The sequence below is a fragment of the Diadema setosum genome, chromosome 11 (assembly GCF_964275005.1).
Source record: "Diadema setosum chromosome 11, eeDiaSeto1, whole genome shotgun sequence".
Taxonomy (NCBI): domain Eukaryota; kingdom Metazoa; phylum Echinodermata; class Echinoidea; order Diadematoida; family Diadematidae; genus Diadema; species Diadema setosum.
This window is the reverse complement of record NC_092695.1, coordinates 2,141,581-2,162,991: the sequence shown is the minus strand read 5'-3', so window position 1 is coordinate 2,162,991 and position 21,411 is coordinate 2,141,581. Positions and strand designations below refer to the sequence as shown.

Here is a 21,411-nt window from a genome sequence, read left to right as displayed (position 1 = left end):
ATTAAGACAAATGGTCTCTTTCACAATTCATAGTAATGTTAATGATGCAGTAGTATGTACCCAAGATAAGCTTGTCAAAATGAACATTGTTTTTTCAGTTGCTGTTGCTGTAAGGGTGTTGCTGTAATCACCCTTGACCTCCCATAGTTTGGGGGGCAGGAATTTGGTATGTTAGTTACCCATTGTCGCACATGGGTTGATCCGGGAGGGACAGTGTAGTTAACTCTTTGTGTGCTTTGAGTACTAGTTGGCACAGAAAGCCCCATAGCATTGTACACACTGTCCAAAGTCCCTGGAACAGAAAGGGGTAAAGAATAAAGTTTCCATGGATGAACACATCATGCAGGATTTCAACTCAGAATCTCCTCTTCAAGAACTATACCACAATAAACGCTTTCATTCAGTTCACTAACATCGATGAATTACATTCTTGCCAATTATTCTGAATTCTGGTAAGGTGTCTTATTGGCGTGCATCAAGTTTAGCCTTTTCTTGTTTGTTTGTTTGTTTGTTTGTTTGTTTTTCATGCACAAGTCTGTGTGGGCCCAGCGAATGAAGAGTTGTGTTTAACCGGGCAAGAATATCACGGACATGATACTGTCTAGCTTTGGTAATGCAATGTAAAACCTGAATACATTCTTTATGATCTGGGATCCTGTACGACAAGTGTCAGTGTTTCGCAAGCACCTCTAATTTGTCGCCCGTGGGCCACGAGAGGACTCGCATCTGTAAATAGAAATGGCGCATCTGGAGAGCTTCTAAACTAATACTCAATCTAATGGCAGAGCCATATGAGGCAATGTACGAGGGTAGGTTCTTATTTGTACACAAATTGCACATACAGACAAACCTGAGGAAAAAAGAAGTACGTCAGAGAAAAATAAATACCCAGATATATCCTACAGCAAACCAGTCCTGCTGTTCACATGACTGCTCCAATATCAGTACAGTACAACCAGGAAATGACAAATAAGCAAAAAAGGATACAGAGTCTGAATACCAAGACTAATAGACACTGTAATAATGTTACTGTTAATACGTATGTACATTTAAAAAGAAAATGACGCTACACATATATACATCCAAACAGCCAGATTTGTTCTATAGTACAGCATTTCCAGCGTGTCCCCATGAAGTACGTCTGCGTTAACATGTGACACCCCTTGCACAGGTCAAAATGAAACAAAAACTAGCATACAAAATCGGTTCTCTGAATTATATACAACCATACCGTGTGCATGTTACTTATTTCCAAAAGCATCTGTATTATACAAAATGTAGTGAATGGCTATTTTATTCTCATAGGATAGTGCTGGACCAAAAAGATGATATACACCTGAACTTGCAAATTTTCAACATGTGTTATTTCAGTACAGTTGCAATAAATATACCCTTGCATAATTCTCCAAAGCAGAGCTAAGAAGAGGAAGTGTGGTTGTTAACTTTCTTTGTGCGGTATTGTTTTTTTAGATACAAATAAAAAGTACAGAAAAGGGAGAGGTGATTAAAATTTATGATGTAAGTGCTCCTAAAGTACATAAGAAAGCGCTTTGTAATTTACTACAACATAGTGGTCGACTATAATTGAAGATACAATGTCCACAGGAGTGCATTCAATAATTCTTGGAGAAATTTCTTGTGTTCTCATGAATTTGTCCTTGACATTACTCTTGCTCAAAAAGCGACTCTTTTTGCGTGATCACAGCCATTTTCTGCTAAGTTACCAGAGTATTCAGTTAATAACCATACGTCCACATGACAACATACACGTTTGTCACTACCCAAGAGACAAAACAGCACTTATATAAAAACTACACACACACTTTTATAACTGTATTTCAAGTTTGAATGTTCACGTAAATGTCTCAGCACATCATATACTCTGCGGTTATACCATATCAAGCTCTCCATGCAGTGATCTTCTGCTGTTTCTTGGCTGAAACCATTGTCACTACACAATATGGGAACAAAAAACATATTCAAAATCAAGTGCTTGAACAATATAAATCGGCTCTTACTGTTTCATATACTGCATTTCTAGTAGGAGTGCACTCAGAGGTGAAGGGAATACCAATGGCTGCATTTCTAAATCCATATCAAACATGTCACTTTCTATTGCCAAGACATCTCAGTGGAAGTCTTCACCAAATGACTGCTTCTGACTTTCCCCCAACACTAACCACATTTAGCGCATGGCTCCATCTGAAGTAGGCAAAGAGTGGGTTAAGCCTTTTTCTTACTATTCCAGCAGAGTGGTTTGGAATCCTCCACTACCTGTCCTCGTCCAATATTCCACAGGGCTCGGCCGCATTTCTGGCAGGAATCCTTGATCAAAAGCACCACCTTTTAAAACATTTCTCTACGCGCTTCTTACGATCTGTCACATTTTGGGCGACCTCTTCACAAATCAACTAGTGGGATTCCATCTCGTGTTGCTCTTCCTACAGCACTCTAGAAGTTTTCCATCTATTAAGATCTCCAGACTCGGTCATCGCCTGAGCATCACGGACAAGTACAGGCTGCAGGACTTGTGGATGTCAAACTGACAGGAGTGTCCGACCTCCGAAAAATCTTGAGGTGCACAAAGTTTGACGGAAAAAAACAAACAACTAAATCTTTTGAGAGTTCACAGTTTGTCAACCTCTGCGGTGATGACAATCTATTCTCAATTGTGGTTGTCATTGTGGTCTCGCTTGCCATCTTCCGTTGCCCCCGGCGACGCATCCCCCTCCTCCTCCTCCTCCTCTTCTCGGCAACTTGCTAGCTGGTTCTCCTCCTCCTCAGTAAGTTCCTGTCCGTTCATCTCGCTCTTGAACTGGATCTGGAAGAAGTCGAGGGAGTTGGTGCTGCTGAGCCGCCGGGCCTTGGTCTCATCTCGCAGCTTGTGCCACATCCTCCGGTTACTCTCCACAGCATCAACCAGCACCTTTGCCTCAGGAAAGACCTGGGCCAGGACCCTGCGAAGGGGGAACAGGAACCAAGATGCCACAAAACAATTTATTAGTATCAGCCATTGGTTTCTCTTTCCCAAACAGCTAACTATATAACACTGAAATCTAACATCAAGATACAAGCAGACTTCATGGTCTACTCTGGTCCATCTAAATCAAAATCTACCCTGTATTTCATTGGAAGATGTCAAGCTGCTCCTTGGCATATTGCACAGTCCCATACATGATTATGTGTGATAGTTAAACAGGTGATTTGCTGGGTTGGAAAAACCATGATTTGGTTGTGCTGGCATACAGCCTTAGTTTACTGCTATGTTTCTGTTGAAAATCATTTGGCCTTATCACCAGCAGACACTCATTTATCATCATTAGACTAGGTGCAGGAAGGTGACCTCTGACCCTTCAATTTTGAAATCATATCATCAAAAGCATACAGTATCTATCTACTCCTGCATGCAAGAAGAAAGAAATATATATACATGCATACATGTCTATACCTGTTGAAAGAAAAAACAAAACAAAACAAAACAAAAATCACACAACTTTTCAAAGTATCCAGATTTATGCTGGACTAGGATATGGAAAAGGGACCTCTCCAAAACAGAGAATATTTGAATTTTGAGATGTTTCATGGTATTGTAGGAGTCCAGAGGGCTAACCTGTATAGAGGCATGACGATGTGGTCCACAAAGCCAATCTGGAGCTCTGGGATGCAGGCCTTCTCCCGGTCAAACATCTCTGGGGTCTCCAGCCCCATGGCTTTCTCTAGGTCTCCCTGACTAAAGAATTCATGGTAGATCAGCTCCTGTGAGAGAGAAATATACCCAGGGATGGAAGATTATCACATCTGGCAATATCTAAACTACTGTATCACCATGCGCTATGGTAATAGTGGGCTTATGAAGGCCTCTATCTGTGTCAATTCGCGAAAACAACATTTTGCGAAAATGTCTGTGACCTCATTCGTGAAAAATTCTGTTTATGAAAATAGTAGCATATAGTATACACCATCACAACAGTTATACATGCACCTGCTCTTTTTACTGTTATCTTTGTAAGTGTAACACATAATGTAACGATTTAATACAATTCAAACCTTATGTTCATTTTTTTTTGTTCAACAGAGTATACAAATAATTGAAACTGGACCCAAACTTTTAATGATGAACAGAAAGCAAAAGTAAAATTATGTTCAATTGCTTTCAGATACTAAAAGACAAAAACAAAAATGAAATATAAACTTATAGCTCACTTCTGCCTCGGAGTCGAAAAATTTGTCACAGGTAGTGAAGCAATAACTTTTCATTCATGAAATGCCTTGAACAATCCACTCAAGTTAAATCATGATATGCAGCTATTTATGTCGAAATAACTGCTACAACTTGTTGGTTTCTTTGCTGTGCTGGGTCATAAACATCACCACAAGTCAAATGTACACTGTATGATATTCAGACAAGAAGGCAGACAATTAACAACTGGAAATTATGCCACAGAAATCTAATTTGATATCTTTAATCCTTCATAGACCAAAACAGTTAGTGTTGTCAAGATTTTTTTCTTTCACTAGTCAAGTAACCCCCTTAAAAATTAATATCATTATAGGTCGGACAGCCCAATCAAGTGTATCATATGGCGTAGTTCAACAGAAATGTCATGACAAAATACAGACAAAAGGGATTAGGTAAGGCCTATTCATTTACAGTTTGCTTCCATATATCAGCCTCACTCATAGTAGAAAGCACTACAGATTTGTTAAATGTGGCAAAAGAGTCCACTTTAGGTTAATGATGCTGCTTGAATGCCCCGACAGTGAGTCCATCCACCACATCTACTTCAAAACTTTCTGAGAGAATGAGGTTGGTACAGATGAAATGACCAGGTACTCACGGCGATCTTCTTGGTGGTGGACCAGTTCTTGGTCTGGTCCGAGAGGTCGGAGCACGTCATGAACATACACATTAGAAGCTTGTGGTGCTTGGGGTTGTTCACATCATAGCCATCTGAAAGAACACAAGCAATGGAATAACAAGTAAGAACACACATTCCCAACTAAACAACTATACAATGCCATTACTCTTTAATGTGGGCCATGACAATAAAACAGAATAGCTTAGTTTTTTTTATTCCATTCTAAAAAGCCATGAATATTTTCTTTACATACGTATCTCTTCTTCTCTCTTTTTTTTTCAGTGCTCCAAGTCATTGAAATTTTGATGATTGATAAGTATTGTATATATGTAAAGTTTAAAATTGATAAAGGTTTGTGTCTACACTCACACTCAAATCAACTTTGATGCAACTTCTGAACACTCCATAACATGCATATTACACAGCTCAAGTGAACAAATAATTCACTCTCAATGATTGAGGCATATTACTCTCAATTCAAGACTTGAATCTGAAAGATTTTGAGGTCTACATGTACCATGGTAGAGTATGTAACAAATTCTGAATAAATGACTGACGTTTATTCCACTTCCAGTAGGAGCCTTGCTTTGACCACCTCAATGACATGGAAAGGCATTGTATCAAGACTATTTTCACGATTACAATTTGTACACGTATCTCTGCATCATCATCAAAATGCCACATTTAAAGAAAAAGAACAAACATGAAAATAAAACATATTCCCTGAGCAAGATGCGAGATATATGCCATAAACCTTTTTCCCACTGGTACAAAATAAAATGCTTTTACAAGATGTTCTCACTGAATAGGAATAGGTAAACAAATGTGGTTTTAACCCGTTGAGGACGAGTCCCGAGTATACTCGGGCAGGTGTCTATGGGAATTGCGTGTTGTAGCAAAATCAAACCATCCTCAACAGGTTAATTGACCCCTGACCCATGGAAGTCTGGGAGCGAGACTACCATGAGGCAAGGTACTTACCCTTGGCCATCTGCTCCAAGTCTTTGTGGATGCGGAGATGCTGGGCTACATCTGTTGCTAGGATGTTGTCCTGCACCAGGTCCAGTGCCTTCTGGTAATCCTGTATCAGTGCAAAATTGAAACAGCAAAATGATGATGATGGTGATTAACTCCTACTACTATTACTACCACTACTACTACTAGTACTACTACTACTACTACTACTAATGTTGCTGCTGCTGCTACTTCTACTACTACTACTATTACTACTACTACTACTACTACTACTACTACTACTACTACCACCACCACCACTACTACACGTAATACTGATAATGATGGTAATAATGGTGATAACAACGATAATCATGATAAACAACAATACAAGGAAAAAGGTGAAAAAATTACACAAACAGAAGAAGGAATAGTATTGAAGATAATAATCTTGATAAAACACATAGCAACAATGATCACTTTCTTTTTACTGCATTTTTTTTTTAATAAGTTTTTTTTTCTTCTTCTTCTTTTCTTTTTTGTTACTTTATATGTAATCAATAAGATCTGGGTACCCTAAAATCTCTTATACCCGAGAAGCTTTCCACACTCAGTACATACATTAAAACATTCAAGACACTCTCCTCTCCTGGGCCTAGTACGCGGCTCACAAGGGCCACACACATGTAACAATGTACAGCGCAGACCGAATGACATAGAAAAATAGGCCTTCAAATTGCATTCAAGGTCAAATTCAAATAGTGGAGCAAAACACCGGTCAAGATATCAACTTGACGAGGACGTCTTTCTCACCTCTCTGTTCAGGTTCTCAAAGATGTTACATCCTTCTGTGTTGAGGATGCACATGGCCTGAGCGAAATGATGCCTCTCCATGACGGAGCCTTCTGAACTGTAGAGGGCGGCAAGCACTGATTGCTGGAAAAGTTGTGGAAATACAACGGTTACCAAAATGTAGTCCAATTCAATTTGTTAATTGATTCAATAGTGGCAGGTTTTCTTGTATACAACCAATACTGACCATTTTGCAGATACAAGAGCAATGAAATATAATTTCAGTCTAAGAAAACATTAGAATGATAGAGGAGACCTAAGGTTTTCATAGCACACAAATGAAGGGGTCGGTGCAATATAGTGCACTTTTGTCAAAATTGAGTTACATGCATTTTCATAATCCTTATCCTTCACTCTAACCTCTGTGAAAATATCATATTTGAATTCAACCAGTAAGATGGTAAAATGCCTGTATTCATGTTTTATTAATGTACAATGTATGGACTTTCCAAACATTCAACAGCGATTATCTCAAAATGACTATTGTGTGGGTTAGCACTATATTGCTTCCACCCCTTCAAATATAGTTGGCTGTGGAAATTCCTTGCATCCTTGCAACCAGATAAAAGGTTTTAGGGAACACATTTTCTGTATATCAATCATCAGGAAAATTATGCTTGACTGATATAAAAAATTATGTCAGTACTACATTGCTGGAATAAAGAAGAAGTTATCTACCTAAAGGATGCACAGACTACAGACTGTTTTTATTTCATTCTCATAAGATTCAGATTTTTTTTTTTTTTTTTTTGAAGTTGTTCTATAAAGGTCAGAGTTGCAAAACTACATCTTGTGACTTTAATAGTGGCTTGCACTTCGCTGCAACTAACATTAATCTTAATCTATTGGTGTGGCAACAATGACTAAAAATTTACAATTCAATCAAAGTTTACTGATTTGTTGATAAAAGGTTCCAGTGCAGAAAGATGTTTTCAGTGACCAAGCATGTGTAAAGTATGACAATTCCAATTTCATGCTGTTCTTGGAAAACTCAAATCAATTCTGCAAAGATAATAATAGACAACACACAAAACAAGTAGCAAACAATGCATCTGGAAGCGTCGATGTAGAGCCATAAAAAATCTAGATTTAGTCTTACTGAGTGGACTTGGAAGCTGTTGTTCGTCCCTCTGTGATCCAGGTCATGGCACAAACACGCCACAAACAGAGCAAATGTTTCCAGATCACTGTCAGAAAGAGAGGGAGAAACCAAGGGGATAGATTAGTGAACACACAGTCATATCTCAGTGAGTACTACTGTAAAAGTGAATATTTTCGCGCGAGTAATTTTGCGCGCTTGGCCGGGTAAGAAGGGTTTCGCGTGTTTTTAATTCCGCGGAACCTAGACACCAAGGACAGGAACGTACGACAAGCAAAAACATTTGCATGCTTTTATTTTCGCGTTAGTGTCTGGCTGCGCGAAATGCACGAAAATTTCAACACCGCGAAAATTTCCACTTTTACAGTAACTGATCTCTACAAATATGCCAGTACATACAACACTGTAAAAACTCAAAGCTTGTTGTCAAGGCTTAAAGTAAATGTGACCCGCTACAACAAAATGGTCCTAAAGTCGCGCACGGTCAACTAGCCGTGAAAATCGAGTTTGAAGTCAGAGCATCAAAATTGGTCAAAACTTACAATTTTCTGAATTTGACATATTATTAGAGTCTGACATGTCTTCTATCGTCTGTCGAAATTTTGAAGCAAAATGATGAAAGGAAAGACCAAAAAAATGCGTTTTTCTGGGCCATGTTTTTTGGCGTTTCAACGTAGCAGAAACGGGTTCGAACATTTGGATTGAGCGCCACAGATAGGCTCCGCCCCTAACAACGACCAGAGCGATCTCATTGGTCAGTTCGCTGCTTGCCGCTAACCGAAGCGTGAAGCTCGCACACTGCCTAGTCGACTAGTGCGTGCTGGCAGGGTGCGCTATGCCCAGCCGCTTCTCCTGGCATCCTGGTCACTGATTGGTCGGTGAGGAGACCGCCGACGCTGTGTTTGAATGAGCATTTCGGGGGTTGCTAGGGCTTACCTTCTATTGTCCGGAGGTGAATACTGACTCGCGTGTCCCTTGATTGTGATTGCGTCGCAAGGAGATCTTTTAGGGCGCTTTTCTCGAAACAGTGATTTCCCAGACGTCTCGACATGCTCTCTTTTAAACATCGATATCTCCACAGCCGATTATTTTTATAAAATGCGTTATACATCAATTTAAAGCAGAAAGTTTAGGGAATTGTGTCATGCAATTTTCAAATAATCAGCCTCACCCGACTTTAGGACCATTTTGTTGTAGCGGGTCACAAATGTTAAGGTGGTGGAATACGGTCAGACTCGTAATAGCTCGGAATTACTATGCATTGGCTTAGATTGGAAAGCAATAGAAGAGGATAAACTGCAGCTTTTCATTTGATATGAAAACATATTGTAAAAAGAAATAACCAAAAATAAAACATACTAACCATGCCAAGTAGTGTGAATATAATTGCACTTTGCATATATGTTTTTTTCACTAAAGAAGTTGGGAGGGAAATTATTCATCTTTGAAAATAAATTCTCACAGTGATGATGTGTGCAAGGAATGTTGAGTTTCCACTGTGGATATATTCATGACTGATATCAGATAATTTCCAGTGAGGTAAAAAGAATGTAGAGAAACATCACATAAATAAACATCCATCCATTTATTTTTCTTGACAGTTCATGCCGATATTAATTGAAATCCTACCATTTCATATTCCTATTTAAAAGAATAAAGATCACATAATGTACCATGAGAGGTAAAAGGTCGAAAGTCATTGGCTATACCTGAGGGCATTGAGTTGGTTCAGGTTTTTGTAGAGCAGGTAGCAGAAGTGGCCAACGGTGAAGGCGTGGTACCAGTTGTGGTAGGGTGGGTCCCGGTAGCCCCGCTTGACCATCATGATGAACTTGGCCAGGGTTGACCGGTTGATACGCCACCTATTGACCATGCCCATGTCTTCAAACATACTCAGGCATGCCTGGAAGGGGAAGGTTGGGAAGGTGACGGTTAGGGGTTTGATTAACAAGCATGGTATTGGGTCAGGACATTGATAGGAGGGAGGAGGGGGGATCAGTCGGCAGGGGAGTGGACAGGGGTGGGGTAAGATTGGGAGGTTGGAGGGATGGTGGTGGAGGTTTAATCAACAAGGATGTAATTTTATCAGGACATTGATGGGGGAAGGTTGATCAATTGACACGGAAGAGGACGGGGTTGGGGTAAGATTGGGAGGTCATAGGGACGGGGGGGGGGGGGGGGGGGGTGAGGGTTTGATAAACATGGATGGATGGGATTTGATCAGGACATTGATGCGGGGGGGGGGGTATGGTTGGATGGGGTGATTGATTGACAGGGGAGTGGACAGGAGTGGGTAGGATATGGGGATTGGTGAGGGATGGGGATAAATTGGGCAGTTGAAGAGGATGGGTTAAGATAAAAGTTGTTCAATTGCTGATTACAGTGTATTCTACAGATAGTGGTGTATGCATCTCTCATCTTTTTCACTTTTATCAGATTTTCAAGCAATATTTCTTACCTGATACATACAAATGCAGATTTACAGTGTGAATTTAATGAAAACAGTTAAACATATTTACAGTAATGACATATACAAAACACTGCAATACTACTCAAGGAAGGTGCATATCATTGTCATTCAGAGACTTTCCACATGATCCTTGATATTTTGCTCCTATACTTCTATACTCCTTAACCTCAGCTGAATCAGTGGTTATCGTATCAGTATAACTCATAGCCTTTGGTGTCAAGCATTCATAATCTAGGTCATTGTGGTAAATGTTTGTTTTCAAAAAACATAATAATACCTGTACCTGTCCATCACAATGGGGTATGGCAAGAAAATTCTATTACATACAGTCAAACCTGCCTTAGCGGCCACCTGCCGTATACGGCCACTGAAAGCAATCCTCCTAAGAGAAAAAAACTATGTTATAAGGCCCTGTTTATAGCGGCCACCTACCTATAACAACCAATATAATAAGCCCTGTGTGTGTTTGAGCGTGAATTGGCACAGAAAACCTCACAGCATTATAAACACAGTCCAAAAAGTCTCTGGTAGAGAAAGGGTTAAATCTTCTTGGCTCTCACCTTGATCGTCTCACCATCAGGGATACAGCGAGGAGAAAAGGTGAAGTTTGCCATCCTGGGGTTGAACTCTGAGACACTCGGGACACTTTTACTAACCACATTCTCTGTTTCATCCTCAGCCACCTAGACAAACAGACAAACACACACATACAAACAAATAAACATGAACTATTACTAAAGATAACTTTCACTACGTCTCTTTAAGATATTAGAAATTTGATGTGAAGTTCCTCAGAAACTCTTTTGTTACACTCAGAACATGTTCAAATAAATTTTGCCCACTCAAGTTGCAGTAACTTCAAAATATGTATGGTTTACCAGTGGGTGTTATGATCAGGAGCATATCTACAAGAAGACAGAGAATTGATACTATGCATAGAACACAGATGAAATATGTGGGAGAAAGTTACATATATATATATATATATATATGAATGAGAATCTCACTGATCAGTAACATAGCTCACTTCATATTCTTTAGAGAGACTAATGACTACTTTATGACTCAGTAAGAAAACTAAGGGGAAACTACATGCATAGGTGGGCAGTTTAGATGCTCAAAACAGCTTTGTAGTGTCAATCCATTGTGTGCTTTGAGTGCAAATTAGCACAGACAAACTCATGGCACTGTAAACACTGTCCAAGTCCCTGAGAAGAAAAGGGTTTAGGGATAGAAAGTAAATATATGTGTATAATGTGACACGAATGAAGAGACGAAATGTCTTACCTTCATGTGGTACATCATCAGTTCGTTTGCCAATGTGCTGCGATACTGAGCGTCCTTCATCTTCTTATATAACAAACTCTGTGGGAGGTGATGACCAAAAGAAAGAGAATGTTGAAATAGAAAAAGTAATTTCTTGTGTGGTATAGGACTTAGATCAGTTACACTAACAAACATCAAACAGACTTGATTTACATATTCATGAAACTTGAATAGTTTTAAGGAAAAACAGCCAACTAATGGCCCATTACCTAAACTATAAACACAAGACCTTCTAATTTGATATGTGACAATTGCTGCTTACTCTACTACTGTTAAAACATATTTCCAATCATGAAATGGATGGCGTTTGCTTCTGCATGACAAATTTACTAGAAAAGTTTTTTTCTTTCATTTTCTGCCTGAGAAAACAAACAAATAAACAAACACAGTACAAACAAAATTTTCTTTATTTTGTTTGATCCATTCACACTTACATCCTGTGGACTAAGACAATACTGTCTATCTGTTCTTGATTAATAATGTCACATATTCAAAACTTGTGACCAGTCAAACCTTGAACAAGATAGTATTTGACAGAGAGAGAGCAAATACTGCCCTCTAGTGTTCATAGTGACTACATGTGGTGTGTGTTCAGGTGATAACACAAAGCTTTGACTCACATGTACAATGCTGATACCACAGTAGATGGAGAAAGCAGATGCCACATCCTCATCATGTTTGGTGAAGAACAAACCTACATAGACAGACAATCAGAAAGACAATATATCAGCAAGAGGAAACATACAGAAATATATTTAAATGGAGGTATAGAAACATATAGAAATGTACGTATTCATATGGATGTATAGAAACATATAGAAATATATTCATATGGATGTATAGATACATATAGAAATATATTCATATGGATGAGCAGAAACATATTGAAATATATTCATATGGAAACACATAAACATACAGAAATATATTTACTTGGACGAACAGAACAGATTGAAATATATTTTATAAAAGTACACAAACACTGAAACATATTCATATAGAAGTACAGAAATATTCAAATATATTCACACGGAAGAACGGTCTTGAAAGTTCTTTCTGTCTACTATGTTATCACACATGCAATGACACAGACACAGGAAAAAAAAAGAGAGAGAAAGTTGTACTTTCTGTCTCTGGATCTATAAGTAGAATAATTCGATACAAATTTTCTCAGACTTACCATTGATCTTATTGCATAGTTCAGCAATTCCTACCACAGCTGTGGAGAAAGAAATAAGCAGATTGTTAATATATTTCTACCTTTAAACTTGGATACATGGCATGGGTGAAGAACTCCACACACAGCATTGACTCTATTACTTCATGTGATCATCACTCAACAAGTACTCTCTTTAGTGGAGCTTCACAACTTTCAAAATGTAACACTTAACATTCTAACTACATGCACGCTCATATCATGTATATGTGCAGTTATGTATGTGCGCTCATTTTCCATTAACCACCTACATTTAATACCGTACTTCACCATGAGCTGTAAAATCATCTGTAATTCAGTCTCAGCTGCAAATGATGAATTGCAAATATACCATCAAACCGTACTTCACAAACAACATCCATCATGAACCTTTGCCGAAGTCAATATTGCTCTTCCTTGCAAATAGAACTGAGAGTTGTGTATGATTTTCTTTAATCCACCCAATGCATTTAAAAAGAGTGATGCCCTAGTGAGCTTTGGAGTCATGCTCCAAAAATAGGAAAAGTTCATGAAAATTTAGGAAGTGAAGATGTTCACAATATTAGACATTAGACTAAATAACTTGAAGTGGATCATGTAGAACTAAACTGATTTCATTGTCTAGCCAATATACAGTTCAAGGATCCTTACATATTGATGCCGCTGAACATAACTTGGCAGTCTGATTGTCAAATATTGCATGAAGTAGGCTTATCTTGTAACCTCCATTCATACTGCACAGACTATGACAATTAAATCAGTTTTACAGGGAGGCTGTATCATCAAGGCACAGGTTTTGAACATAAAACCTCTTGTTTAAGATCCCAGGGCCCATAACCACTGAACCACCATGCTCCTTCCACCACCATACCAGGACCTAGTCCCGCTGGACACTGTACCTGGTCCATCCATGATAGGGAAGCAGAGGATGTTCCTGGTCCTGAAGCCGGTACTGTCGTCCACCCCTCGGTAGAACAGTGGATGTGAGTAGGCGTCCTTGATGTTCAGGATCTTGCCTGATGCATTGTGGGATCGTATGGTAATATTACATTAATGACTAAGAGCCCTCTTGTGTAAGAAAAACATTCAGCAGTACTGTCAGGGCACTTAACTTTTGAGACTCACTCTTAAATTGGTTGGTTGGGTTGGTTAATCAGTCAGTTGGTGAATTGAATGAATACATTTATTGAAATAAAACACCACCATGATGAGAAGCTACGTAAATTGTGACTGTTTACTAAAAAGCAAGTGTGACACTGGCCGTCACAAAGCATAATATTTTCATAACATAAACAGGGTTCTTCACTCACAATGCACTAATACTCATCTCTATGTCTTTACAAGGGGGGGGGGTAAAATTACAATTAGCAAGGAAAGGAAACATGCATTAAATTTCATGGTGATCTCTGACTTGTTTTGATATGAGAAAAATAATTAATGGAAGTTTTTTTTTTTTTTTTTTTATCCCCCTGTTTCATTTCAGGGATCTTATCAATGTCTTTACAAGGATCAGGTGGTAGCATATGTACAGTAGCAAAGATCACTTAATGGTCATGACATTCTGAAATGAATGTAACCTGTTCGTCAATGTATCTGTCATTTACTGTGCAATATCTTCTACAAATCACCTATGCCCATGATATACTGTTCTATACTTAAAATGCATCACTCCCTTTGTTTTTTCAACTACTCTTCTGGCACACATGGTTCACTTTCTTTCATCAACCAAATTTTGATTCCATAAATCATGCATTTTTTTCTTTTACCCATGATTCTGTTCCCCCCCCCCACAAAAATTCACATTTATTCAACTATCAGAAAGTGTTCATTCAACACAATGCATGTATGTATTTCTTCAGGTACAAGACTACATTTATACAGTATGGGGTATTGAGTGGTTTGTCTGCTGGGAGTCAGTGCCATATATAAAGAGAGTCTCGACAACTGCTAAATTGGACGCCATGTTGTTACCGCGTTTTACATGTTAGGGGGTTAGCGTATACGCTCAGACATACATGTAACAATATGACCAAGCCAAATGAAGTGTAGTTAACAATGGGCACTGCCTGTGAGCGCATTTTGGAAACGACATGGCTCCACAATGATCACGGGACCAGTTTTGACCAATCACAGGCTTCAAAACTCATGAGCCAAAAACCGAGTTGGCCACACTCTCTTTATATACGGCACTGCTGGCAGTGGAGGAATAGCGCCCTCACCAGTGCTGGCAACGTGTCCGGCGATGCCATGTGTGATTGGAATCCTCACCTCACCAGATTCCTTGGAGAGAGGAAGAAAAGAGAGTAGAGAGAGAGAGAAGAAAAAAATATTGTCATACATGGATGCAAGGGAAGTTAAAAGATATTGATTGGTAAATAAATCCAATAAGGGAAAACTTCTGAGTATGAATTCAAACTCTTGGGTTCATTTCAGACATTGTTATGCAAATACTGTACATTGCAACAATACAAATTACTATGGTGGCAGTCAGGAAAGAACCAATCAGCTTTAAGCATCTAAACTGTTGCTGGGGTAACGAGGATTATTGCAGCTTATGACTGTAAAGCATACTGTACTTTACGAAGGAGGTCCCTGATCTCGTCAAACATTTAAGCTCTCAAGCAAGCTACACCTCTACTAATTTCAATGATAAAATGAGCTATTTAAAACAATCTCTAACAGTTTGATTGCTTGATCATAGTCTAATTCCAGGGCTGCCAACATTGGAAACTACTTGAGAGTGAGACTCCCATAGGCCAATGCTATAATTTCAGAGTCAAAATGAGTGAGATCAATAGAAATGCATGCAAATGAAATAAAGTTTTAGAGTGAGAAAGGACCAAAATGAGTGAGTCTCACTCTCAATGAGTGAGAGTTGGCAGCCCTGTAATTCTGTGAAATAGTTTTCAAAGAGACATGAAATTGGTTTTGTGATTTAGAGGGAAACAAAAAGTTGTGGATGAAATGACAGTATTGAACAAATCTCTTGTCAAAACTTTAATCATGGTCATGGTTTATATAATACTTATCTATTAAGTACGAACTATTTCCAGTTTGAAAATAGATAAGGGGACTTTACTATACAATGTAGCATGGTTCTGTGAAAAAAAAAGAAAAGGTCAAAGGTCACAAAGATGGCCCCCATCACACCCCTTACCAGCTGTCCATCAAAGACTTTAGCTACCAGCTCCTCATTCTCCACAAGAAACAGGGAACATCTGGGTAGGGGGACAAATGGAACAAAGAAACTTTCTTCATTGCATACCAGCATATATATCAATGTTCAGTAAAATACATTTTGATGTAAATACTTATTAGTGCTGCATTCTAATGGGGGAGGGGGTAAAAAGCAGAAAGAAAAAACAGTTCTGAACATAAAGTATCAGTCATATCATAATCTATCTTCCTTTCTATGGGGACTGAAGAATATCACGTCTCATATTTCTTCATGTTCATCTACACGTAGTTTCCATTTTGTTAGATATGAGCTCTTTGCCATTGTATTTACCATTTAGATGAATAGGAAACCACCATCTTGCACGAGTGAACCAGCGCAATATTTATATTGTAATTTGGTGCAGGGCAATTATGATGCGCTACAGGAATAATGTTGAGGACAAGTCAATAACCTCATCGCCACAATTATAGGCCTACAGGTAATCTTTACACCCCTTTTGCAGTACTTTTAAGGGAAACAACATTAAGCATGAGATCGATAGAGTCTGTCTTTTGCAATTAGAGGGTTTTTTAGAGACAGCGAAACTACACACGAGAGTTCAATCACCTTGATGCCAAAACATGTCCTACATGTACAACGTGTATGTTGGTAAAAGCTTGCCCTGGAGTCAACATGTAGCAGCTCAATGAAAATGCAAAATCATCTATCTTTAGAATACAAACACTGATGGTAAAATTGACAATGAATGGAATATGGAACCAATCCTACGCAATGCCAGATTTGAAGATAACGAAAATCACCACAACGACGTCCAAAATGTGATTATGTAAGATTGTACCCTTCAGGCATCTGCCACAACAAAGAGAGGCGAGACTGAATCAGAGGCAGAGGCAACAGTGCGGATCAGTTCTGAGAATGAATCGGAACGGCAATATAGCATGCTTTACAGGGGATGGTCGAGGGCATGAATATAGATTGGCTCATTGGTTTTACTGGCTGGTGAAGACATCGAGGAATGGAGAGAAGAGAGAGGGGAACGAGGAGAGTAAGAGGCGGTAAGATGAGAGAAGAGAAGAGGAGATGAGAGAGATAGATAGATAGGATGAGGGGGGAAAGAGAAGATAAGAGATGAGGGAATGAGATAATGATGGAGAAGGAGCCACTTTTTGAGATGCCTATGAGACTTGTGCACTCTTAACCCGTTGAGGACAAGTCCCGATGTCTATGGGGAATGCATGTTATGTGGTAAATTTAGCCCGTCTTCAACAGGTTAATATGACAGGTGTCTTTAAGAAAATTCGAAGGAAGAGGAAGAGGAGGAAAATGAGGGGAGGAAAGGAGAGCAGGTGGAGTGATACATTTGAGCATGTGGAACTTGACCCGTTCAGGACTAGACCCGAGTATGCTCCGGCAGGTGTCTACAGGAATTGTGTGTTATGGCAAAATTAGCTTGTCCTCAATGGACTGAAGAAGGGGGGAGGTGCAGGGGCGAAGGAAGACGATGAGTTTTGCAAAGTGAGATAGAGACTAGATTGAGAGGACCAGGAAGGAGGTGAATGAAGAAGAAACAAAAAAGGAGGAGAAGAAAGATGAATAAGAAAGGGAGACAAGTTCAGAGAGGAAAGAGAGGAATCTGTCACTGGTAGAAAACAGAGGAGGGGTAGTCTACCCCTCCCCTGTTTTCTACCAGTTTTCTCCCATCCCTCCTCTAAGGAGAGAGATTGGAACCAGTAAGGCTGATTGAGAGGTTGAAGAGAGATTGGAACTGGTAAGAAATGGAGGATGGGTGAAGGAGAGAGGAACCTGTCGCTGGTCGGAAACAGGGAAGGGGTAGAGGAGAAAGAAAGGAACCAAGGAGGGATGTTGGAAGATATTTCTACCGGCAGAATCTTTGCTCTATCTCTCTCTCACTTACCTCTCAGCCTGAGTCAGGTTCCTTGCTTCTTGCATGATCTCCCTCAAGAGAACATATACATCATCTGCACAGGAGAGGGGGAGCAGGGGGGAGAAAACACAGGAAAAGTGAGTCAAACATGCAGAATGAACAACATCAACAACACAGAAGACAGTGACAAAGAAAACGCATGGTCTTTTGTGGTACATCATCATGATACCTGTGCACAAGGCCAGAGATTACAAAAGCAAGAGAGATGTGTGTAAAGCTGAGTTTGGCAATATATCCTTTACAGATTTCAAGCTTTTACCATTCTTTTAAAGAATAAACTGTATTTTCCATGTAATGAATAAAGGCAAATTGTACATCAATTTAAAGTTTGTCATCTAACATATTCGTACACGTGTTATCTGCCCAAAACCCCAAAAATAATCTTCCAGACATTATATGGCTTTCGCGATGATGCATCACCTTTAAATCACACAAAAACAGACCAATAAAGAGGAAAATGACACATATGTAAAGAAGAAAATAAAACAATCAAAAGCAGTACAGAAATAGATTGAAATAAACAAAGGATGGAAAGAGAAAGGGCAGTAGGAGATAACAGGAAAATGACAACATAACAGAAAGACAATATTTCAAGGATAAAGTTTGATTAATCTGTGGCAGAAAATATTTACAACTAAATTTGCAAGGTATAAAAGCTTTTTTTATCTGGCGAGCTCATTTTGGTTTAAAAAGCAACATTTCCTCTTTTAGTATATTAACATTGCTTTTACAATCAGCAATAACCTAATATATGAAGAGTTTGTTTGCAAAAACCGATAAGTCCATATTTGTCAAATGGAGATATTTGCGATTAAAGGTCAAGAAAAATAAAGGGAATAATAAGAAAAATGTTGCTTTTTTTGACCATAACTTCAAAAATATACCTTTATATTTAGTGACCAATATATCATTTAAAAGTGATTATTTTGTACTTTATGACGGAGACCGTACTTCAAAATCTTCAAAAATGGACTTATCGGTTTTTGCAAACAAACTCTTCATATATTTTCTGAAATAATGCCCAAGAAACAAAGAGTAGCAATAACTAAAAATGAGTCAATTTCATTGTCATAACTACGAACATGCACGTTGTTCACATGGGACATGAAAACAATGTCTGAATATCAAAACTGGAAAAAAACAAGTAAGCAATGTAATTTGAGAGCCGACACAAAATAAAATGCAACTCTCTTCTTAAAAAAAAAAAAAAATGGAAACAAAAAATAAGACTAAGCAATTTCAACAAAACATATACATATTTATATTGAAACAGAATAACATTCATGAAGTTATATATTAGTGAAGTACAACAGCCACAAAAATGAAATTCAACTTTCTAATGACCTCATGGAGATCAATATAATTTGTGAGAAATGGGTGAATGCATCATGTTGTTATTTTCCAGTTAAATCACATATTAACAGGTCCTGAACATTTCTGTACAAATCGTCTCTTTCATCATATTCACATTTTGAAAGAGGCAGTACGACAAAGAAAATAAAACAACTCCAAAACATTATGGGGAAATGGGTTAGAAGGGCAACAGTAATTGCCAACCAACTTTCCAACAGCGATCCTGTCTCCATAGTAACGAGAAGGAAGGGGATGTTGAGGTGGAAAGTTATTGGGAGTGATAAAATGCTATGATGGAGTGGTGTGGTGACTGCACTATTACAGGCTTTCTGGGGTCTAATTCTCTGGGAGGAGAGAATGGATGAGAATGGACTCACACCTGTATCAACTCTGAGGCCTGGGTGGGGGGGGGGGGGAGGGGTCACACGACTAGTATGCAGTCTGCACACCATTTTGCGACATCTCACAGATGCATGTTACGCAATGTATTTGAGAATGTATCACCAATCTCAGTCAAATGGTACCTTGCCAGGATATCTTAGTTTTGGTCAGACTCTGAAGAAATATTTTCATAGCTATAAGGTAATGAGTGAAATAATTGGTACTGAATGTTTGCAACCAACTAAAACTGGGCAATCAAAAGGTCGAACTCTGTTAGCATTATTATGAGAAGATGGCTTTCAAGTTGAGGAATCTACTTAAGTACAAAGTTATACATTGGCTCACTTTCTATCATGCACACACACACACACACACACAAACAAACAGATAAACGGATTCAAATCTTCGACATCCACTGCTACAACGAGATTGCCTGATTACTCTGAAACTTTGCATACTCATCGAGCACATTTTGTGCATTATTTTCTCTTCTATTTGACATTAATTATCACTGCTGATGACTTATTACTCTGATGGTGTATCAACACAAATAAAAGAAAAAAGAATCACAAAATGGGATGATCCTAAACTTCAGATGTACATTGCAGATTACCCCTCCTCCAAATATCAAAACTTGTAAAATAACACTTGTTGACCCAAAGCAAATACTTTCAGGCCACCAGAAAATTGACCTCTACAGGTCTGTGCTGTCAGGCCATATATACATTCCAAACAAATATTCACGTTTGCATCAACAAAGTCTGTAATATGATATTTTGTTTCATCAAAGATGACTCTACCAATCCTGCTACTTGTATGATGTGGTAAAAGAAACGTTTTCATCGAAGCTTGCCCGAGATGCACCAACACGAATGGAAAGATTTCCTTTTCACTGATGTGCCTTTTTCATCACCTGCCTGAGGGATTTCCTCCTATCTGACAGACTGTGAATCATCCTGTATGCTGTCTCTTCTCCCATACCCATTGTTTGGGGCTTGGTGGAATCATATCATGATACGAGAGGAATTTCTCCCTCATCCGACATGCACTGTGAGCAGTGTGGAGATGAGCTCATCTCCCTCAGGTCTTATTTTACCTCAAGATAACATATATTTTACCTGAACTCAAGGCACAGACTTGCGAGGTTGCCTTGATCTGTATGAAAACGAACCCTTCTCTCTCATTATCTTGCACAAGTTTTGAGAAATCTCAAGAAATATACCATTCACCAATGGAAGGAAAGTCACTTGATACAAATAATACTGTAAAAATGAATAAACATAAGAGGTTGTATCTACAGCTCATGAGTACATGATCAGTAATGTTTGATCAACCTCAGGTACATTTTTCAGGCATTGTGTCTATTTGTTGGAATCCATGACATATATCAATATTTTGACTGACATGCCAAAGTGCCATTTGACAAAATGCATGTTGATTTGTAATACCATCCTTTACAGATGCACATTGTACTTTACACCCTGTAAAGGTAAAAGGTAATGTATTGATAACCATATACCTACAAACACAGGTCATGTAATGGAACACATCTCGGTGAATTCTAAAATCTCGGAGATAACAAGAGTGGTATCTGTGACATCTCCTAGATTATCTTCCTTAAACCTGTTCATCACTGGCTAAAGAACACAGAAATACCATGGTGCAGATGTAGCTATACTTTTTGGCATATCCCACAAATTGTGAACTACTAAAATAAAGGCACTCTGATTGTGCCAACTCAATAATGCTTGCAGTGAGTAAGATGTTGGCAAAGAAGACCTACTCTTGAACAACTGTTT

At 38.7% G+C, this 21,411-nt stretch overlaps 1 protein-coding gene across 1 annotated transcript in view; it reads right to left on the bottom strand.

Moving 5' to 3' along the window:
* Positions 1-2,220: 2,220 nt before the first annotated feature.
* The window catches only part of LOC140235257 (cGMP-dependent 3',5'-cyclic phosphodiesterase-like), a 254,211-nt gene continuing 235,020 nt past the window's right edge, over positions 2,221-21,411 (bottom strand). Inside the window, 15 exon segments of the mRNA XM_072315290.1 lie at positions 2,221-2,957; positions 3,611-3,756; positions 4,839-4,951; positions 5,841-5,940; positions 6,627-6,749; positions 7,765-7,852; positions 9,474-9,667; positions 10,795-10,917; positions 11,522-11,599; positions 12,181-12,254; positions 12,741-12,779; positions 13,565-13,771; positions 14,975-15,035; positions 15,904-15,973; positions 17,849-17,912. Coding sequence (XP_072171391.1) covers positions 2,666-2,957; positions 3,611-3,756; positions 4,839-4,951; positions 5,841-5,940; positions 6,627-6,749; positions 7,765-7,852; positions 9,474-9,667; positions 10,795-10,917; positions 11,522-11,599; positions 12,181-12,254; positions 12,741-12,779; positions 13,565-13,771; positions 14,975-15,035; positions 15,904-15,973; positions 17,849-17,912 — 1,772 coding nt within the window. The 3' untranslated portion in view covers positions 2,221-2,665.